Source organism: Pleurodeles waltl, chromosome 12 (genome assembly GCF_031143425.1).
Source record: "Pleurodeles waltl isolate 20211129_DDA chromosome 12, aPleWal1.hap1.20221129, whole genome shotgun sequence".
NCBI classification, from domain to species: Eukaryota; Metazoa; Chordata; class Amphibia; order Caudata; family Salamandridae; genus Pleurodeles; species Pleurodeles waltl.
In genome coordinates this window covers 682,405,107-682,426,431 of record NC_090451.1, presented here as the reverse complement: position 1 = coordinate 682,426,431, position 21,325 = coordinate 682,405,107, and the positions used below count along the sequence as shown (strand labels likewise).

At 44.7% G+C, this 21,325-nt stretch overlaps 1 protein-coding gene across 2 annotated transcripts in view; it reads right to left on the bottom strand.

Annotated features, from left to right (window-relative positions):
• The window catches only part of EFNB3 (ephrin B3), a 210,196-nt gene that overhangs the window by 18,184 nt on the left and 170,687 nt on the right, over positions 1-21,325 (bottom strand). Inside the window, exons 3-4 of one of the 2 annotated variants that reach the window (XM_069218673.1) lie at positions 13,284-13,376; positions 1,270-1,383 (exon numbers count right to left, since the gene is read on the bottom strand). In XM_069218673.1, coding sequence (XP_069074774.1) covers positions 1,270-1,383; positions 13,284-13,376 — 207 coding nt within the window. The remainder of the gene's footprint in view (positions 1-1,269; positions 1,384-13,283; positions 13,377-21,325) is intronic. The other variant, XM_069218674.1, reaches the window with a different exon arrangement.

Here is a 21,325-nt window from a genome sequence, read left to right as displayed (position 1 = left end):
TCTAGAGAGGGTAATTTCAGTCCTAAGGAGTCAATCTTGTGATGTCATTGGTGGTGGTGGTGTTGGGGTCCACAGGGTGTCTGATGACACTTCTGTTACATCTGACATTTTGGTGAATCAACCTCAATGGCCAAGAGTCCCAAGAGACCAATGACATCAATCATCTTAGCCTTAAGGACGTCATCAATGGCATCACAGCTTTGTTGCCTCACTACAGACAATTCCAGATCCATACCGGTGCTGTTCCGTACCAATGTCTCAGACTAGGTGAGGGTTCCACAGTGCAGGTTTACGGGGATGCTCCAAAACGTGGCTTTTTCCCCTGATCTTCTTGTTAGGGAGATCATCACATGTTCAGCAAAGATATCCCATGTCATACCACAAATACGTAATTGTAACGTCAGCAGCGGTACGAAGGACAGTGTCTTTTGTGGTGTCACGAGATGTCCTAAATTTATTTTATTATGGGAATTTGTAAGGCACAACCCAACCTATCACCTAAATCTCAAGACGCTGTGGAAGATGGCGGGAATGTGGCAAGAAAATTGTTGAGGAGGTCGTGTATAACCTTCTTTTTTTGGCATCGATGGTTTAGACCGTACGTGATTTCCGAGGGATGTGCATCTTCGAATTCATGTGGCACTGATCCACCGCACCAGAGCAGTGAGTTACCTGATCAGCCACTGGACAAATTCTGTTATTTTTGGGAAAGGACTACCATCTTATGTCTAACTGTGTTCTTCAATGCTTTATTGAATTAAAGCAAAAGTATTTGCACCATGTGAACTTCATTGAAGAGCAGAGAGAAAATCTGTCTCCACCCCCTAAGAGACATGCCCCGTCTCGTCTTCATTATGTGGAAGTAAAATGTGGCAGAAGGATGTCTGGCTGTGTCGTCAGAAGGTTTCTAGCTGTTGTACCACCAACATGGGGGTCTCAGACGGAGGAAGAGGTTTGTACAATAGGCACAGACCACCTGCCGCACAAGGGGCTACAATGGGGGAACGACTGCGACTGGCCACAAACGGAGACACAGTAAGAGAGAAACAAGCCGAGGCTAGTTTAAGAGCGACACAAAAACAGGAATCACAGACAGCACCAGCGACCATGCACACACCCTATGGAAGGGAACAGGGAAGTGGCAAAACTCAGAACAACAGACAAGGGCATTAGTCTTGAGGGCTGGGCAAGAAGTTAGGTAAACTAAAGAGAGATTACGAGCAAGCACTTTCTTGGACGGACTGGGTGAGAGGAATTGGAGGTCCATACCTGCAGTATTTTCCTGACTGGGGTCCAAGATGGGGTCGAAGGTGGAATCGCCCCGATCCTTTTCCCACGGCGTCTCAGGGGCTGACTTCTGGGGATTGGATCCCCCTTTAGGATCTGGGAAGCAAAGAGATGGGGTTTGCCATGTGAATGTCACTGTCTTCAGTAGGTAGCTATTTGGGGGAAGGCTTTGTTAGTGTGGAGCATAGGATGGGGATGCTACGTTAGCCTACAAAAGAACTACGGGATTAGGTTGGGACATTTTTACAGTAGTCAGGAGCAAAAAACAAAAGCTGAGTTAGCAGTTTAGGAAAAATCAATGTTAATGAATAAGAACTTCCACTGGATTGAGAAGTACTTGGAGTAACATACTTTACAATTTTTTTAAGACCGTTCAGCGGCATCTGCCACATCATATCTATAACATGTTTGCTTATAGCAAATGTAAACACCTATATATCTGTATGTTGACCTTACACCTGATCAATGCACGCATTATTGATTGCATTTTTGGTTAGCTGGATAACTTCACAATGGGCAATGGAGAGACGCACAGATGGTTACACTGCGTAGTAAGGTAGCCGGTTGTTTGGAAATGGTTAGTTGGTTGGTAATAAGGTTTGCTGGTCACGAAAAATGGATCTCCTAAGAAAAAATGCGATAGGAATTAGGCATGTGGTTAATTTAGCTAGCAAATGGTTGACTAATTGGCGGGGAAGATGGAAGTGCAGTTAAATAATAATTAACTAACTTCAGAATACAAGTAAATCTGCCTGAATCTACAGATCTGGATCTGTTAGTCACTAAGCTATCCTATTAGTGGTACCAGTTGGCTAGTTGAAAATATAGTTGATTGATTCATGAGACATTTTATTAAGATAGATGGTTACAAGATAAATGTTTGATTTGATGTGTTCAATCATGGTTTGATGTTTATTTGGAAAGATAATTAGATAAAACAGGTGGATGGCTGGAAAAGTGTTTGGTTAATAAATGGTTGGTTGATGTGTTATTCACTATGTTAGTTTTACAATTGTTGGCTGGAAAAAGAGTAGCTGGAAATTTGTTTGTTTGGTAGGAAGATGGTTGACTTGAAAATGGCTTGATGTAACGCTGGAGGGTTCGAAACATGGCTGGTTGCAAAGATGACCGGCAATAAGGAAGGTTAGATGAACGGAAATGTGGTTAGCTGGAAAGGTGGTTGATTAGTTGGAAACATGGCTGCAAAGTTGCTGACATATGTTGCAAAGTTGGTTGGTTGAAAGGATTGTTGGGAGATTTAAAATATGGTTGGTTGTGAGAATGATTGGGTGATTAGAAATATAGATAGATGGCTAGGAAGATCATTTGTGGGATGAAATGAGGTTTGGTGTGTCAAAGGGACTTATAAATGAAGGTATGCAAATTTCACACAAGATAACGGCAAACCAAAATTTGTGGCTCTTTGCATAACTTTCATTACATTCTGCAAAAGTTCACAAAAAAGATGTCATTCTGTATACCCCTCATCAACATTGAATAGACATTCCTAGACAACATCAGCATAGACAAATAATCTATAAACAAAATCAACATTGATTAGGCATCCTTGACAACAAACATTGAATTACAAATTAATAAGTGATGCCATTGATTGACACGACCTCAGGTGGCATCAACACTGAATACAAGGAGTACCTCCCACTGTCAGGAGGACCAACCAAACCCCCATCTTTGCAAGGTGCTTAACATTTTCATTTGTGAACATTTTCAAAAGATAGACACAAATCTACAGAATCTCCCTCTTCACCAAACCACTTACTAGAACCTTTTCTTTTTTAACTTTCACTACAACCAATCCTTGTTGAATCAATGGAAGATTTCCTGGATCCCTGAAACCCATAGATGGCCCTTTGATTTAGCTCCAGAATGGTACGTTAGGCAGTCTGGTCCCATTGTAGGTCTGATTACTGTAAAGATTGGGGGTCAGGAGGGTTTGGGAGGTCATCTCAGACTTATTAAAACATTTTAGTGCACCCCACTTTTGAAAATAAGCCTCTCTGGTCCCTACAGTACTGACTACTTATAGATCAATCGCTAATCTGTCAGTTCTTTCCAAGGTGTTGTACAAAAATGATTATGGCGAAAACACAACCCCCTAGGTGGCAGCTGTTTCTCACCCCTTCCATTGTGTTTTAGACTCAGACATTGGAAAGATGTTGCGCTTCTTGGCTTTTGGCATGGTGCACCTTGGTATGCAGATGAAGTAGCAGGCTGGCTACTAGTCGTGTTGGACCTATTAGCAGCATTCGGTTCAATGAATCATACTCTTTTACTAAGGAGACCAGGGGCAGCTCCTCCGCTACGGCTGAAAATCTTTAAAAATAAAAAGATAATAAACAATGGCGGGGCCATGGGGCTGATGAGCAGTGAGGGAAGTGCACAGAGCACTCCCATCAGTGTGCATGTATGTTAGGACGGACATCTTAGGCCAGCCAAACACACATGCGCACGGGGCTCTCTCTAACCCGGCATTGTGTTGCCAGGCGGGAGAAAGCAAGCCCAGGCTCCCAGACTGCCTAGGAGCGCCCAGCTAGGGCGCTCTAGGTAATCATAACGCTGCTCTGGGCAGCGTCATGATTGGCCGCAGGGAAGGCTGGGAGCCTACAGTGTAGCAGAGAGGGGCAGTGAGCTACAGATAACTTTTTCCCCCCTTCAACATTTATTTATTTTTGTGTTATTACCCCCGCCCTACGCCTGCCAGCCGCAACTGATGGAGACTAATGTGGGGTGGGGAAACATGCAGATATGGCTTTCATGAACCAGGACTACAGCTTGGCACACAGAGACATTTGCCAGGGCCAGCAAGAGATAAGGGGTGGGCATAACCATTTCATAGGAGGAAACCATGTCATTCCCGATTATTTTGTTACCAGGCTGATACCAAAAACATGTGAAAGGTTTCTATTAAGACTCCTAAACAATACTGTGTTCCATAGCTGTCCTCTGGCTTAGTACACAGGACTAGTGCCTTTTTAAGAAACCAGAAAAAGCACATTTTATTTACTCAGTTTCAGTTGAAAAAACATGCTTTATATGTGCTTTGGTAACTTGCTGATTGTTTTACATGTTTCTCCCTTTGCGTGCATTATAAGCTTTATTCTTTCTTCACGTGAAAGAGATGTGTATGCTTGACAAAAAAAAATGAAAATTACATAGAAATGTTCACTCAACATCAATTTGTGAGATATTATGTATTATATGTGTTGCTTCATAAACTGCTCAAGCAGTCAGGAGGCTGCTCCTAAGTGCCAGTAAAAAACATAACATCATCACAAATGGCATGCACATGTAGCAGAGATTTATTTTTATGCATCCCTGACATCTAGCCGATGGGATTGTTTTATAAATCATAGCAGGATTAAGAGTACTCGCTTCCGGCAGCAGCTTCTCCGCTAAGGCGGAGGAGCATCACCCCACTGCTTTCAGGAAAAGGAAAAAGGAAAAATAAAAAGATAATAACGTAATGCTATTATTTTATTTTTCATCTGGAGCCAAGTTAGAGAGGGACGGGGCTGGAGGAGGACTGGTATGTGCACCATGTATGTGCACCCTAAGTGCGCATGTCTGGAGAAAGTGCACAGGGTCCCAACTCCCTGTGTGAGCGCCGAACCAGGCCGCTCACACCAATCGCGACACTGATGTCATGATGGTGACAGCTGCATTGTGATTGGCTTAGGGGAGTGTGGGGGCCTGTGTGCTGCCTGGATGAGGATGAGACTGCTCAGGACGAGGATGAAGGAGAGATGAACCCGTCTCCAGAGGAAGCAGGTAAGTGTTTGTTTTTTTATCCCGCACCCCCATTCCTGTTCAGTGGCAGCCGCCATTGCCAGCTTTTTAAATGGCCATCAGAGAGGCTGCAGGTAAGAGATTTACTTGTAAAGAGCAATGAACTCTGCACGTAACTTGAAAAACATATTGGGCCCGATTCACAAAGGTATTTACGTGTAGGGAAATTATAAATGTGGAGCATCTGCACTTGGGGCAGAATCTCTGCACAGCACACTCTCTGCAGTGCACGTGTGAAGATACCACCCCAAGCGCGGAAATTCCGTCACAAGTCAAGACTACCCATTCGTGACTTTACTACACGAAATGGTTCTATTTAAGGGCGAAATGCATATGTTGACTAAAGAGAGAGAGAGAGAAAACACCAAGTGTGACAGGACATTTTCACCTAGGGCAGCAAAACCTCCAAGGCCAGCTCTATCACATTTTTCCTGCAGCCACAAGGACAAGCACCTCTGAACCCCTTTCTCTCACAAGGCATTTATCCTTCATGTGGGGTGCTTCATGGTCCATCTTTACTTCCTGCCCCCTTAAATACGTATCTGTCCCCGTAATTTACCAGCAGGGTCAGTGCTTAATTTGTGCTTGTTGTTTCCGGTGCTGAGCACCGGCACTTACTTTAGAGGGCCGGCGCTTATTCTACTGCCACAACCATTTGCTGCGAGCAAAATACACATTTGGGAAAAACAGAGGAAGAGAAAAACGAAAAAGCGTCCCAATGGGAGAAAGCAGAAAGCTGCAAGAGTGATCTGAAGGGGCAGGGAGTGGCTATAAATGGATTAGGGGGCCCGAGATGGCTTCAGGATTTGGCTGCCTCAGTATTATGTGCTCGCACATTTAACTGCAGCAACCGCGTGTTTCAGAGGAGAGCTCTGAGCACAGGCACGTTTTTATTTACAAATTAAGCACTGCATCAGGGACTCTCATACAGCTCACCTCTCTTATGCAGACAATACTCAAAACAGAAATGTCACATTGTACTGACCCCGTGTCTGAACTACAGAAACTCCTGCAGGTGTAAATCAGAGAGCAACCAACTTTTCACAACTGAACAGCACTAAACTGAGCTCGCGCTGTTCGCATTTTGGAAAGCAGCACCCAGTCCTCAGCATTTCTGCCAGAACCTCTCTCCCTTCCTTTATCAAGCCGCGTGAAGAAATCTGGCATCTTGTTTGATGCAGACATGTCCCTGAAAACACACATTAGATCATTTACTGGGAGCTGCTTTGATCATCTGAGTAAGTTAAAACCCACGGTCTCATTCCTCTCCCATAAACACAAAGCCGCTGATGTTGGGGCTGCAGTAAATTCTCACCTTGATTATTACAAACACCTATATACACTGGCCTCCTGCTACTTGGTCGTCATGGTACCCCCATACTAGCCAGTGGGAGTACTAAGAAGCCATGTGTCACGGGTCAAATTTAAAGGCAGAGCTTTCTCTCTGCAGGGACTCATCCTCTGGCGCTCAGTGCCATGTGACTGAAGACAGCTGACCTCCATTCCGTCTTTCAGAGACACGCTTAAGACACTTCTGTGTTTCAGTAACTCAGATGACCTGTGCTAAGAGACGTCCCCAGAGTATTGTGCACATAAAAAATATGTCATTCATTCATTCATTCAGTAGTGCACTCCTGTGAACAACAACATTGCCAAGCATATCACTATGCAAGGTCAACATTGCCTGGTGCTCCCATAGCTGATGTTTGCAGTGCCTATGGTCTTAATATTCAATAATATTAGGTGGCACATTCCCATGTGACATCGCAAAATGGCCATTAGTTGGTGATGCCACCATTACCTGGGATATCCTGGTGCACCCATGTCTATCTAGCATTGCCTACGAAAGACCATAAATATCTCCCAATATCATACCTCACTATAATAATAAATACATTGATCAACTGGGCGGGAGCTTCCAGAGAGTTGAAACATCCCTTCAGAAATCCAGTACACCAGCTTGGGGATTATGTGGCAAACATTGTCGCGGTTGAATGACTGCCATTTGGACTTCCGCCAGCTCAGAGGTACTCAACCCGCCGCAGCCACTGTTATTGAGGAATTACTATCGCTTGAATCACAGCATTCAGAAATGTTCATCATCCCAAACTTTCTGCAACCTGCTGCATTGTTCACCATGAAATTGTGTTTGGGTGCCAGCAAAAATTAGTTTGTCGCATGCACAGTCTCGCAGTGGAATTGTGACTTTCTGATCAGAGCAAACTAATAAGAATCAGTGCCTGATTATTGTTGATTAGGTACATCACCCACAGCATCTCCAAGAGATCCTGGCTTCAACCACTTTTCTATAAATGTATATGTGGCCACTGGCTCCCGCATTTCCACAACACCTATGGCTCCTACCAATGTTTGCTGTCAACACTGAGCTAGATGACCCCTGTCCGACAGCCCTGAGATGCAACGCGAGATCAGGTATGGCTTCAGACACATCATCGGATTCCTGGTACTCAAAGACCAAACACGCTCCCCAACACAGATAAATCAAGACCTCGAAATTTGCTTCACCACAGAGTTTCCTTTGCTCACCAGATCACAGCTGTCATGAAAATTAATAATTTCCATCTCAGAGTGTCACTGTATTGAATGTACCTGAGCCTTGGTTCTGTCCCGATGCTTTACTGCAATATAATCTACTCCTGGTTACCTGTGTTTCCATCTCCAGATGAAGGTCATACAGTGGACACTCCGTTCACAGGTTCTCAATTGTAGCGTAGAGGCCGCAACACGGCTATACGCAACCCTCGGTGATATCATCACCGACAATACACTCCTAGTAGAAGTCAACATTTCCCAATTTACATCACTGTAATTTCAACATTAAACAGTCATTGTCAAGTGTCACCAACCTTAAATTGGACTAACTAGTGAATGGCAACTTGGCCTACACATGCTGTAGTGTTATAAACCTTGAATAGCCGCAGGCTATGTCAGTGGTGAGTAGCCAGCCTGAAACAACATCTTGTGCCACATGAATTTTCGTTCACATTTAGGACACTGGAAACAAAACAGAAAGACCCACCATATCATAAAGAATGTCTACATTGAATAGCCATCATTAGGCGATTTCAATGTTGTGTTATCCCTGGCTGAAGCGAATATTGTATAGTCATCCCAAACTGACTGGATCTTCAACTACTGCTTTGATTAAAGCATCTACAATGAACCATCACTCCGAGGAGACATCAGTGTTACGTAGCTACCACTAGGTGAAGCCACCTGCCAATAGTGAAGAGCCATCTTTGTTATCGACAACCAGCACATGCAGTCCTCCCTAGGCGATGTAAGCAGCACACAGCCATCCTGAAGCAATGTTAACATTTCATAGCAACCCTAGGCAATGTCAACAGTGAATGCCTCGCCTCTATGCAAGGACTTGAATACGTAGCTGGATCCAGGTGAGGTAGACATTAGGTAGCCAATACTAAGCAGGCTTATCACTGAGGAGCCACCTAGTGGCAATGTTACCGAGGAGTAGTGATCTCTGGTTAATGCCAAGGTTCACTACCGCATTGCTAGGAAAGCTCTACATAGGCATCTTTAGTAGATGTTAACAACTCATTCATGGGTGAAATTAATACGAACATCAAACAACGTATCCCTAGGCTCAGTTAAGAAGGAATAAACATCCTGAGGCAGTTTAACATGGAGCAGCTCATCTCTAGGCAACACACATTGAACAGCTATTGCCATACAACCTCACCGTTGATTAGTCATCTAAAGAGAACATTACTGGGAAACCATACCTGAGTGGCACCAACACTAGATAATCACAGACGAGCATCATTAGCAATGAACAGTCAACACTGGATGACAGTACTGAACAGCCACCGCCAGACACATTTAACGTTGAATTGTGCATCTTTCGGCTACATCTACACCGACTAACCATTCCCTACATGACTCCCAGCATTGATTAGTAATTCTTAATGTGATTTTCAGCATTGACTAGCCCTTCCCTAGCTGACTAATCATTCTCTAGGTGGCAACAACGTTGTGTGGACCACGATGAAGTCAAGATCCATTTAACATAAGGGGAGGATCGTCCCAGTTGTCCAGAAACATAACTTTGGTGTCCCTTGTACATCTAAAATGTGAGTTTGCTAAACTCAGGAGTGATGTGGGAGGAATACTGCTGGCAACCACAAGCCTACACATCTGATCCTTCTGGTGGACCTACGGAGGAAAGGTGACAGCCTGCAACCCACCTCTTGCTCCATTAGCACCTACAATGAAATGCCTTGTTCCTGTCCCACAAATGGCATTTCCGGAGCAGAGAGCAAAGTGAACAAACACAGAAAGCAGCACAAAGGTAGGACCAGCCATGTCTAAACATTTACTCGCCGCACCCCCCTTTCGTTTGCTTGTTATCTGAGCAAACAGGGCGGTTCTGTGGACAAAAGTCTGTGCAGCCACCCTGTGGGGCAGTGGGTGACACAGATCCCAACAAGTGTGAGCTCTGCAGCACAAGAGAGGAGGCCCCACGAGATGGACAGGCCAGGGACATTTCTCAAAGGGCCAGTGACATTTGACCAGGCTTATGCAAACATCAGGAGGTCTCCCTAGAGTGTAGTTTTGGCACTTCATTGGAAATGTACACTAGCCGGTCTGCTAAGGATCAGTCTTGGAGTGCTCCTTAGCAGTCAAATGGTGATCTCCTTTAGAGTGCTTGTTTAGCAGTCAGCTTGATCTCTCTAGCACAAGGCTAAGTTAACATCAGTTTGATTAGAGTGCTGTGTTTGAAGCCTGTTGAGCTCTCATGAAGCACTGAGTTAGCCGTCAGACGGAGGTGATTAGAAGGCTGCAGAGTTCTCCTGCGGCGCTGGTTAGGAGTCATCCTGCAATCTCTTAGAACACTAGTTTAGTAGCTGTCTGAAGATCTCATTGAGAGTGCTGGCTAAGCAGCCAGACGAAGCTCTCTCAATTGCCTGACTAGTTGTCAATTTGAGTTCTTGACAAAAGTGCTCTGGTAGCAGTCGGATGAGATCTCTGCTGGGGGTCTGGTGAAGCAATGATCTGGAGCATTCTCCTAGTTTTCTGTATTAGCTGCCAGTTCCAGACGTCTCCTAAAGCACTGGGTTGGCAGTCAGATGGAGAACTCTACTAGAGTGCTGATTAGCAGACGGACATCTCTACAAGGATGCAATCACCTGGAGAATTCGCCTACATTTTTGGATTAGCTGTCAGGCTAAGATCTCTCGTAAGGCACTAGGATAGCATTCATCTTGAGGTATCTCCTACCGAGGTTTATTAGGCGTGATATGAAACTTTTACCTGGATTTCTTGATTAGCTGTCAAAAGGAGAGCTACTAAAGAGATGAGTTAGCACTCAGCTTGAGATCTCTCGTAGTGATAAGAAAGCATGTGTTACAGAATGCTCTATTTTTTGAGACTGCAGATTTGCAACCTTTGAGACCAAACTCTGGAAATTTCAAGACTGAGATGCATTTGTAGAGCTGCGCGTAGGTTCTAGTACATACAGGCCAGCCTTGAGGACCACTGGCACAGCTGTCTGTGGACCTCAGCGCAAGAACAGAATAGGGGCTGTGGGTCATAACTGTACATGCCAACCCTCCCGATTCAGGCGGGAGACTACAGATTTCAAGGCTAGTTTCCCGCCTCCCGATTCCTGCATGCAGAAACCCAATTCGGATTGCTGGACCAAGATCTGCTGGAAAGAAGGGAGCTTGTGCTTGGAGTCACAACGCTTGGCCCTCAATTCTTGGAGGGGGAGGTTAGAGGGTGTGCCAGGCCGCAACATTTAATTTTTGGCAATTTTACATAGCACATATGGAAGAAAAAAAAAGAGTTTAGAAGTCTGTTTTTGTTTGTGCTACGTTATTAAACTTCTAAAATTAAATGCTATTGTCTGTCACCATACATGTCAAGAGACCTATTCAGACAGATTGCCTCTGCTTCAGTCTAAGTCAATGGAGAAAATACATTCTCTCGACTATTTTTTAAAAATTCCCCACTTGCCTGCTCTAAAACTTTGTCATGTGTGGTCACGACTGAGGTGCACTGGCCTAGTTGTGGTGGATATCAGTGCCGCAATAGGAGTGGAGACTAAGGAACAACAATGAGGTGCATCGGCAGAGCTGTGTGTGGACAACAGTGTCAGACCAGAGTGGGCGGACAACTGAAATCCAGAACTATGACTGGAAAGAACAAAGGGAGCTCTGGGCTCTGCCAGACATGGCAGCCGCGCTTCCCCCTGCCACCCCCCGCCTCGAACCAATTAGGATGTCTAATAGATGCCGTGGCGTATGTCGAACCAGTTCAGGAAATGTTTATTAAGACACTTTCATCGCATTATTGGTCGCGCCATTCACGTCAAACTCCGCGGCGGGCGCACGCCTTCCCTTGCGGCTGCACCCTCCCCGCCGGATGTCTTGTCTCTGCGGGGCGGCAGCCATCTTGGCCCAAGATACTCACCAATGCCAAGGACAGAGGAAAAGTTGAGGGTTTTGGACCATGGCAGTATTTAATTTGAGCCGGTGGTGTCTGGTGCTCAGCATTGGCACTTTATTGTCAAAACCGGCACTTATGACAGTGTGCCACATGGTGGACTGTCTGTATCATTTAGAAATGAAAAATACAACAGTCATGTATTTGTTCAATTTACATTAAAAAAGACAAATACCTGCTGCTTAGGCTATCCTTGTGTTGGGCCCTGGAATATGTGAATTGTCACACTTACAGGAGTGATGGCTAGTAGTTGTGTTGGTACGGTCATTAGCAGTCTTGGCAGTGGCAATGGCTGGTGCAAGTAGCAGTGGCTTCCCGACGAGGGCCCTGGCACCCAATTTTTTTTTTTTACAAATTAAGCACAGGGCAAAGGTGGGTGCTTTCACAGAAAACAGTTATTTTTCCCAGGAGGAGATCTCACTACAACTTATAGGCCATATGGACCGGCCAAAAATGATTGTGTGTGTGTGCAATACACATGACCAAATATTGAGACATGCCCTATGTGCAGGTGTCTGTGAACGGATAAATTACGGTGTAAGGCGCCCTCTATTCCTCCCCCTCAGCCCAAAACCATTATTTCTGGCATACAATAATCTGCCATAGTCTTAAAATACAGCTCAGTTTTCCGAGAATGATGCTAAGTCGTGAATCACTTCCTAGGTCAGAGTTCAGCAGCTGGAAAAACACATCCAGGACTTAGCCAAGCCTAAAACTCTATCACACCCGGCCAAAAGAGTCCATTATTCTGGGGTGTTCTACACTGTTTACTGTCAAAGCTAGGCCAATGCGTGTAAGACGGTGTAAAACGTACCCTTCAAAATGACAGCACCGTAATGGAAACATTTACCTAAAGCGTAAAAGACAATTTAAATAGTAAATAAGACAACCCCTAAAAGTAAAAACATAAAAAATAAATTATGCTAAAGGTTACTGGAAATGTTTTTTACCTAAGTATTATTTTTTTAAACTGTCATTGCAGGACTACGCGTACTAGCAATATAGGTACCAGTTATACCACAAGTTGTTGCGTTGACGCTACTGCCCAGTTCATACACAAAATGACAAATGCACCACTGTAAATAGATTTCTTTCACTTTACATTCTCCAAGCCAACAAGTAGAACGAGCTCCCACTGGACAACACCTTGAAGAGCCCGGTGCACTGTGAATATGCAGTGATACCCCTTCGGCTGCCGATGTGAGGCTCGCAATGGACGACCAGTGGGCACAGATGGTGTCCAGAGGTACTCGGTGGCAATCTTGCTTCCGCACACCGGACACCCCTTCATAAAGATCTTTACGTGGAGTGTTTTTGACTCTGTCACCCATCAAAACCTTAGTGCATGTCAATAGAAAGTCCAAGCCGGACCAACTTTTTCACAATGAGAGACCAGTATTGCATATTGGAACAGTGAGGAGCAATCACAGGATACCCACAATGCACTGTAAGTGCTTCTCAAAATGGCATCGAAGAGGGACTCTCCTTGCTTCCTGATTGGTTAACAGTAGAACAGGGGCGTGGCATTTTCGGCTTCAAGACATTGTTCATACATCTGTGGGAAGCTCATTCAGATAAAGGAAGTTGCCAACGATCACAAGTGTTGCCAAGGCTAAAAAGATATGGCAGAGTCCCTCTAGGTTTCTCAACAGATCATTTGGGATTTCTTTTTTTTACATCACTTTAGAAGAAAGGTTACTTACGTTGTCCCACTTTCAGCGTCACTTTCATCCCCTTGGAAAGGCAGGCACCCCCCTTTATGTTCTCCAGCCCTTCCTTCGTGCCGTCCGAGGTTGCTGCGGGGAGACAAGAACATAGGGCAGCCATTAGTCAGAGGTCTCGTGCCTACCACACAGACAGCAAACCACAAGGGATCCTGATGGTGAAAAGTGACCCCTTCCACAACCAAACATTCCTATTGGCGAAAAGTTGACTCCTTCCCCAAGCAAACATCCCTCTTGGCGAAAAGTTGACTCCTTCCCTAAGCAAACATCCCTATTCGCAAAGCGGGGATGGCGAGTGGCGTAATGAAATGTGAGGGGGCCACCTGCAAAGTACATGGAAGAACCCCCCCCCGCCGACTCACACAGGAGCTCTCAGGCCGAGATACTGTGCTGAGGGCCCCCGCTGGAGCTTTTGGTCCCGCACACCACAGGGGATGCGGGGGGCCTTTGTTACACCACTGGAGATGGCCTCAAACCCATAGAGCAGGATGACAATGCGAGGAAAGAGTTTTCTATAGTAATGGAAGACTGACCTACCACAAGTAACTCTTCCGCAACACACCCTCCGACAGTGGCAGCAGTTACCACAGTCCTTCTCTCTCCTAATGCCAAATGCACATGAGACTGCGCGCCTCTCTTTCCTACAAAGCATATAAGGGGACTAGACGTCCGGGTTTCACCCGGACAACAGCGGTGCTGGAACATTTTTCAAATAGTGGGCGCTGCCATCAATGTTACGTCACTGAAGTCATGTGAAAAATCCAAGTGTCAAACTAAGAACAAGTGCAGAAAATGAGCCACCCACACTCAGCAGGAGAGCGGTAAGGGTGTAGTATGTAGCGAGTGATGCCTTTTGGAACTTACCATCACGCATGTAGCACTAAAACATGGTGTGGTAGCGCTCTCTTATTTACAGACAACACATTTTCCATTTAAGCGGCCACTGAATTTGCAGACATGCAGTTTTCACTGATTAAACTACATAGCACAAAAACTAAATACTTATCATGTGCGCATCACCAAATGAAGTAAATTGATTATTTTTTATCCTGTTAAAATCTGTTCCATCATACTTCAGAACTACCAAAATGTGCTTTCCTAACTGCTGATATATTTTGAATAATTTGTACAGCTTTTTTTATAAGTATTTGAATTGTATTGTGTGTTAGAAAAAATTTAATTGACATCCTACAGCCTCTCCTTTCACACTTCCTGTTACACTGTTCACTTTACAAAAATCTATAACTTTCCAATCAGCAAATGTGACAAGACAAAAACAAAATTTAAAGACCTCTTTGCCCCTTATTCACTTTCTGAACACCATCATGGTTATTTTGGGGTGCTGCAAATTTTTCAATTTAAAAACATGCCTTGGTTTTTGGGAGAGGGCCAGATGAACATGCACATAAATTGAAATGTTGTGCATGCTAACTTTTACGCCAGTCCTCCATGACACCGTGGACAGAAGTTTCATTCTTTATAGAGTGGCCAGTATGGCGCCTGCCTCATTCACACAGTAGAGCACATTTTCACATGGATGGATCAGTGTCAGAGGAGCCCATCAACCAGTGCCTGGGATCCCAACTCACTCCAGGGTCTCATCGTAGCATAGGGAGGGAGCGCTTTCTTCTGACGCGTGTCACCAAACATATGTGTTCAAATTCTTCATTGGAAAAAGAGCCCAGAATGGGTTCTTTTAGATCCACAGTGAGCTTTGCAAATAATGCCCTTCACAGGTCTGTGGACATTGCGTCACAAATTTCTGGAACCTCATTTTTTTTTCCTGCTGTTTAATATGGCACAAACTCGACACCAAGGTATTGAAACACTTTACATGATCACCAGTTGCCTTACACAAGGACACATTCATTTTGGAGTATTTTTAGGGGGTGCTGGGTTGGTGATTTGCCAAGAATCACAGGATGTTGAGCGCGGGGAATTAAGTCATTTGCCCAGAATCACAGGGTGTTGAACCTTCGCTGATACTCGACCCTGGTTGTCCAGTTCTAAATCCTGCACCTCTGGACATAGCTCTGAATCTTCTCCCCTGCAAGCTTAACTAGTTTTTTTTTTTTCATTTGCTTCTGGTACTTGTAGCCTCAATATATCATCATCAATACAGGACAATGAGTCCTATGATGCAGAGAAAACTGAGACGAATGATTTGCTCATGTGTGCTGGGTAAACAACTTGAGGGATCTATTCTCAATCATTTTTTTTTTTCCAATGGAACAAAGCACACATCCTAGGGAATGCTGGAATTGTTGTTTTTCCTTAGACACAGTTGTTTTCAATAGGTTTGCTGGATGTGGCAGTGTGGCCCTTCTTTGCTGGTAGGTGTTATATTGTAGTCCTTCAAGACTCCAGGTCAGTGCCACCACTTAGTCCTACTTCTATGTCTGTTGAGGTTTTTGGTTCTGAAGATCTGGTCACACTAATAACATTCAAATTGATAACAAAGCCGCTTAAGAGCTTCAAACTGAATTGTGTTAATAATTCTCACCCAACAGTGCTGTGGGCTCAGTCAACTTGAGTCAAAACATGAGCCTGTAGCCTTAAAGTTTGCAGACCATCTCAGTAATATGTGATTTAACTTGCCAGCCTACCTCGTTTCCCTTAGTGATGCTAAAAGCTTTGAAATAGCTGTTTCTAATAGTTGTCTGTTTGCAGAGCTACACTCCTAGAATTTAATAAGAACAATTAATGGAAAAAAGGAACACATGAAATAAAGGGCAGACACGAAAGTGAAAACCAGACTAGAGTGACCCTTTAAATGTGAAGTGACCCTTTAATATTGCTTGGTAGAGAAGAGACTTGTGATGCGCATGCGTCCGTGCCCCGGGGTACAACTGTGCCCGCGCCATGGAGAGAGGAGATCGCGTGCAGCTCGCCAGGCGCGCAACAGCCTTCACTACTGATTGCCTCCGACGGCCATCATGGGCCTGTGCCTCATTAGATCAGGCGCACTTGCCATGCCCAGTCTCAAAGTGGGTCAAGCGCTTGCATACTTCTTTTCCTTGCGGCATCCCCCACCCCCAACTCTGGCCTGCGTTCTGCTTTGCACCATGAGATCATTGCTCCGCATCCTTCCCAAAAGAGAACATGGCTGCTGCATTTCACGGCACACTGTCAAACACATGGACACACCTCCAGTTGTTCACCGTGCTATATAAAAACAAAATACAAATTAGTCATTCCACCCCCACCATCTTCAATTTGAAGATGACCAATCAGATCAAAGTCGCAGGATGCGTCAGTTTTCCCTTGCATACTTTGTTGGGTTGAGAGGTAGTTGGTTTTGTTGCTATGTGGTCTGAGATATTTGAAAAATGGAGGGAAGACAAGAGGGGCCTTGCACTGGCTGGCAAAGGTGTCCAAAGAGGTGCCTGGTGGTCATGACAAGCTGTCACAGGTGAAAGAACATGGCAAGTTAGAATAAAAGATCCATGTTAGATGCTTTCATGAACTTTGCACCAGCATGTGGTACACCACTGTTTCGTAATTTAGAGATAAATAGATAGATAGATAGATGTGAAGACATATATGCAAAAGAATAAATCCATCTGCCTATGTACCCTCCTATTCTGACTTCAAACTGACCCAAATGGTCCGGGCTACAAATCACCCCACTCCACCTAGTTGGGGAGATGGAATTTGATAAATGCCAACACTCCGAAACAGGAAAGAAGGTGATGTGTCTATTTAAATTTAATGCAAGAAAAAATATTTTCCACATTGTCCAACACTGAAATAGTTTAACTTTGAAAATGTAAGTCTCCTGCCTATTTGGGGTCTGTTGGCATGTACAGAATTGGTTTTAGGCCGCCTTGAACATTTGAAAGAAGAGTAAATGGAGGGGGGCTTGCTGTGGCTGTCGAAGGTGTCTAGGGAGATGCCCGATGGCACTGGCGGGCTGTCACAGACTGAAGATCGCAGAGGGAGACAAGGAGAGGTCCAGGTTGGCGCATCAGTGCACACTGCTTCCAGCACGTTCCACGCAACTACTTTGTAATTATGATATATATTAAACTGCCTCCCAGCCCCACAGCTATCTTCAACTCAAAGCTGACCAAACAGATCTGGGTCACTCTCTACCCCTCCCTGTCTTGTCGCGGAGGTTGGAATTACTGCTAGGAGGTCTGGACATTTGAAAAGCGAGGGAAGCGGAGGGGGCCTTGCCTGGGATAGGTGTCTAGAGAGATGCCCAACAGCACTGACTGCCTGTCGCAAGCTGGAAAAACAGAGCAGGAGAAGAGAAAAGCCAACAGGAAATTAAAGGGACACCTACAAAAAAAAGAATAAAAGCCAGTAGACGGCAAGGATGAAGTATGAGGCATTCCAAGCATTATATTTAAATAGACACATGTGCAAGCTTATTCCCACCTCAATCTATAGACGCTGCTCCTGGCACAGCTCCATGAGCCAAATGCGCTTAGACGGCTGAAGAGAACATCTTTAGCACATTAAGAAAGTGTTATTTGCTGGGATTGGGGTTTTGTTAAGGTTATGACGGCGGGACGTGCAGGCAGTTACGGTGGTTGGTGGCCATTGCATTTTGAAAATCCAGTACTATTTAGGGAAGCATTTGACACGTATCCGTCTCTCCGCAGCAGTCCTGATGGCCTTCCAGAAATGACTTGCATATTTTGCAATTTTTGGAGGCCTCTTTCTCTGCACTTATGTCTCATTCTGGTAAAAATATGGAAAATGCACAAGCTGGGCGTCAAAAGGTGGCACATATCTTGAATTTAAGGCCATGTCCCGAGTGTAGTAGCCAGTTCTCGGTTCACAGCTGGAATGTGATACCCAGTTCTGCAGGCCACATCCATATTATGCAGGCCACACACCAAGAGTCGTAGTTAACGCTACAGGGCACATCTCGAATGTAGTAACCAGTTCTGTAGGCCACACCTGCAGAGTAGCGGTCAGATCGGGGGCCACATTCGGTGTGTCGTAGCCAGTCCTTCAGCCAATATCTCCAGTGTAGTAGCCTGTTCTGGGGACAACTCTGCAAAGTAGCGGCCAGTTCTAGGGCCATATCGGATGTGTTGTAGCCACTTCTGCAAGCCACATCTACACTGTAGCAACTCCACAGCTTCAGTTTAGTAGCCAGTTCTCGGGCCACATCTGGTGTGTTGTAACCAGTTCCGCAGGCCACATCTAAAGCGTAGAAGCTAGTCCTGCAGGCCACATATGCAGAGTAGGGGCCAGATCGGGGGCCACATCTGGTGTGCTGTAGCCAGTTCTGCAGGCCCCATCCTGGGGAAGTGAAAAGGGATTGTTTCCAGCAGCCATCATGGCTGGTCCACCCTTTTCTGATTAGTCCTGCCAATAAAGTACTTTAACGTACATTATAACGTGCTGGCATAGCAGGGCTTAGTCCGGTCCTATCGGGCTCCAGCTCCCAGTAGTTTAGTCTGTAGAAGCCTAAATGCTTATTAAAAGAGGATCTCGGGAACGGGGGAGACCCCCAGGGGAGCAGGTACCGAGAGTTCAGCCAGCAGAGACGCTATCAGACCGACTCAGACCAGAGCGCTTTAATAGGGCAGTGAGAGGACAGACACCGGCGGATAAGCGGAGACCGCTAAGTGACTCATTAGTATGCTTGGGGAATGTGGGGTAAGGGGAATTACCTCTCCTCCGCAAAAAAGAGATAAATAATGGAGAACAACAATGAGCGAGAAGATTCGAGAAAAGAGAGCAGGAAGAAAAGGTGGAATGGAAGCATCTGATAAGCATTCAGAAAAAGAAGATGGTGACAAAACATGGTGATGGAAAAAAAGGCTTAAAGTTATGAATAAGGGAATAATCAAGGGAATAGTGATGTACAGAAAAAACAGTGAAGAAAATGAAAAAGGAAGAAAAATAGAAGGGTTAAAGGTGCAAATGAAAACAATCACTTGCCATAGACAATAGATCTTTCCTTTTACGCTTGCCAATGCTTTTTGCTGATGCACTGAACAGCATCCGCCAATAAAAAAAAGCACCTTCATGTATAGGAGCTTGCATCATCACACGTGATATATGGTATATGTTATTGCGCTTCGGTGGTCTCAACGTGATGATGTATACATGTGTATGCTTCGTAACGTATGCACACGTACGCATCATGACACCGTGATGGCTATTTTTTCTTTTTAAACCATTCTAAGACGGTTGTCCCCCATCGTAGAGCACTAAATTAAACACGTATTTGCAATGCAATGAGTTAGAGCTATTAGCATTGTAAATTCCTAACTGGACATTTTTTGCCTCATAAATTGAAAATGAAAAGTAAAATAGTTGACAGAAGCAAGTCAATTCAAAGCGCCACAGCCGCCGAGAGCTTGAGAGTTACTGGCTACCTGCGTGAATGTCTAGAAAGGATCGCTGCTGGGTTGAAAGGCAAACCAAAACCGGAGGAGGCGCCATCACATACTGTAACAGGAGGAAGCATGACGTAGTGTGATGGCCAACAAAAATATTCATTTAGTGAAATCGGCTGGGAGGGGACTCAGCACACAAAGTAGGGACATTTCACAAAATGCACCAATAAAAACAAATACTTGCAATGCAATGGGTCTCGCATTTGCTCGAGTTAGAGGTATTAGCATTGTAAACTCCTAACCGGACTTTTCGTGCCACACAAATTGAAAGAAAAAAACCGAGCTCGATCACGCTATGTAAAACTCACCGCACTGTGTGGAAAATAAAAAGATAGAATAGTGCAGAAACCAGGCTGAAAACATCGAGCCTCGTAAGTTTTCAGTAGTTGGGCGGTGCGCTCGAGGAGGGCTAAACACCGGAAAATGCATGACATGTGCATGCCTTTCACTAATGAAAGCAAGCGGATTTTAAAAGACAAGCCCATGAACCAATCAAAGTGACAGGTGTGACATGGGCATGGTTACAAGCCCAAAGTGAGATTACAACAGGGATGGAGTGCTTGTGCTCTTGGCCCTAATGAAACATTTAAGACAATCACAACAAAGAATAAATAGCAGTAGTGGGTGTGATTAAAAGCCCATAGAGAGATTACAACAGGCCATGGCGCTTGCGCTCGTCCCTAAACAAATATACGAAGGAGTGGGCTTACGGCAGCCACGGTGGAGTGGGTTGCTGTGGCGGGGGAGGGGCTGGGGTCATGCATGTAAATGCTACCAGGCTAGGGAGCAACGCAGAGAGGTGGTGTCAAGGGAGCCTTTTTCTTAAAAAAAAAAAAAAAAAAAAAGAAGCAACAAGAAATTCCGATTGGGAGGGGTGGAGGAAGCATATAACAAGCTTGTTGGTGGGGGCAACAGGGAAAGAAAAGAGGTAAGAAGTGCATGGGGAGAAAGCAAGAAAACACACGCATTTCCATGGAGTGCTAAAAAAAAAAGAAATAGCCATTTACAAAGCCGATAGGCCTGGCTTGTACTTTGACTCCTGATTAAAATATTTGGTAAAAAGCCTGCTGAAGTTAAAAAAAAAAAAGTTACTACTTGTATAAAGTGCGTCTATGAGATAAGGAAATGAATGTGTGATAATTAAGTGTATCCTTGAGATGTGACAAAGTCCCTCATCCATTGCAATGCAGGTATTACACGGGGGTTAATAAAACAGCAAACACCAGTAGCATTCAGGGGAGAGAGAAATACTTCACTGTGTGGCTCTAAAGACCACTCTATATCTTTGGTAACAAAAGGTACTGCACACAGCTGCGTGGTTAAGTCAAACCTAAAATGTAGTTGCCTTATGTAGAACCACAGGAGGATTCAATTAATCCTATAGAAAGCTTGGTAAACAGGCTATTCTCCAGGGGAGAGCCAAAGTAGAGGAAGTAAAGCCATGGAATAAGAAGCAAGCAAAGGATATTCACAAGAAAGACACCCAATGATAAGCAATAGGCCAACTGAAAGCTCACTTTAAGTATTGGTGTTATACTAAAACCAGTATGTAGGCAAGGCCTAAAAAGATGAAAGAAAGAAGGGTGAAAAGTTTTTTAAAAAATGAAGGAAAGGAATAAGAAAAAACTCTAGACAAGAAAGAAAGAGTACAAGCGA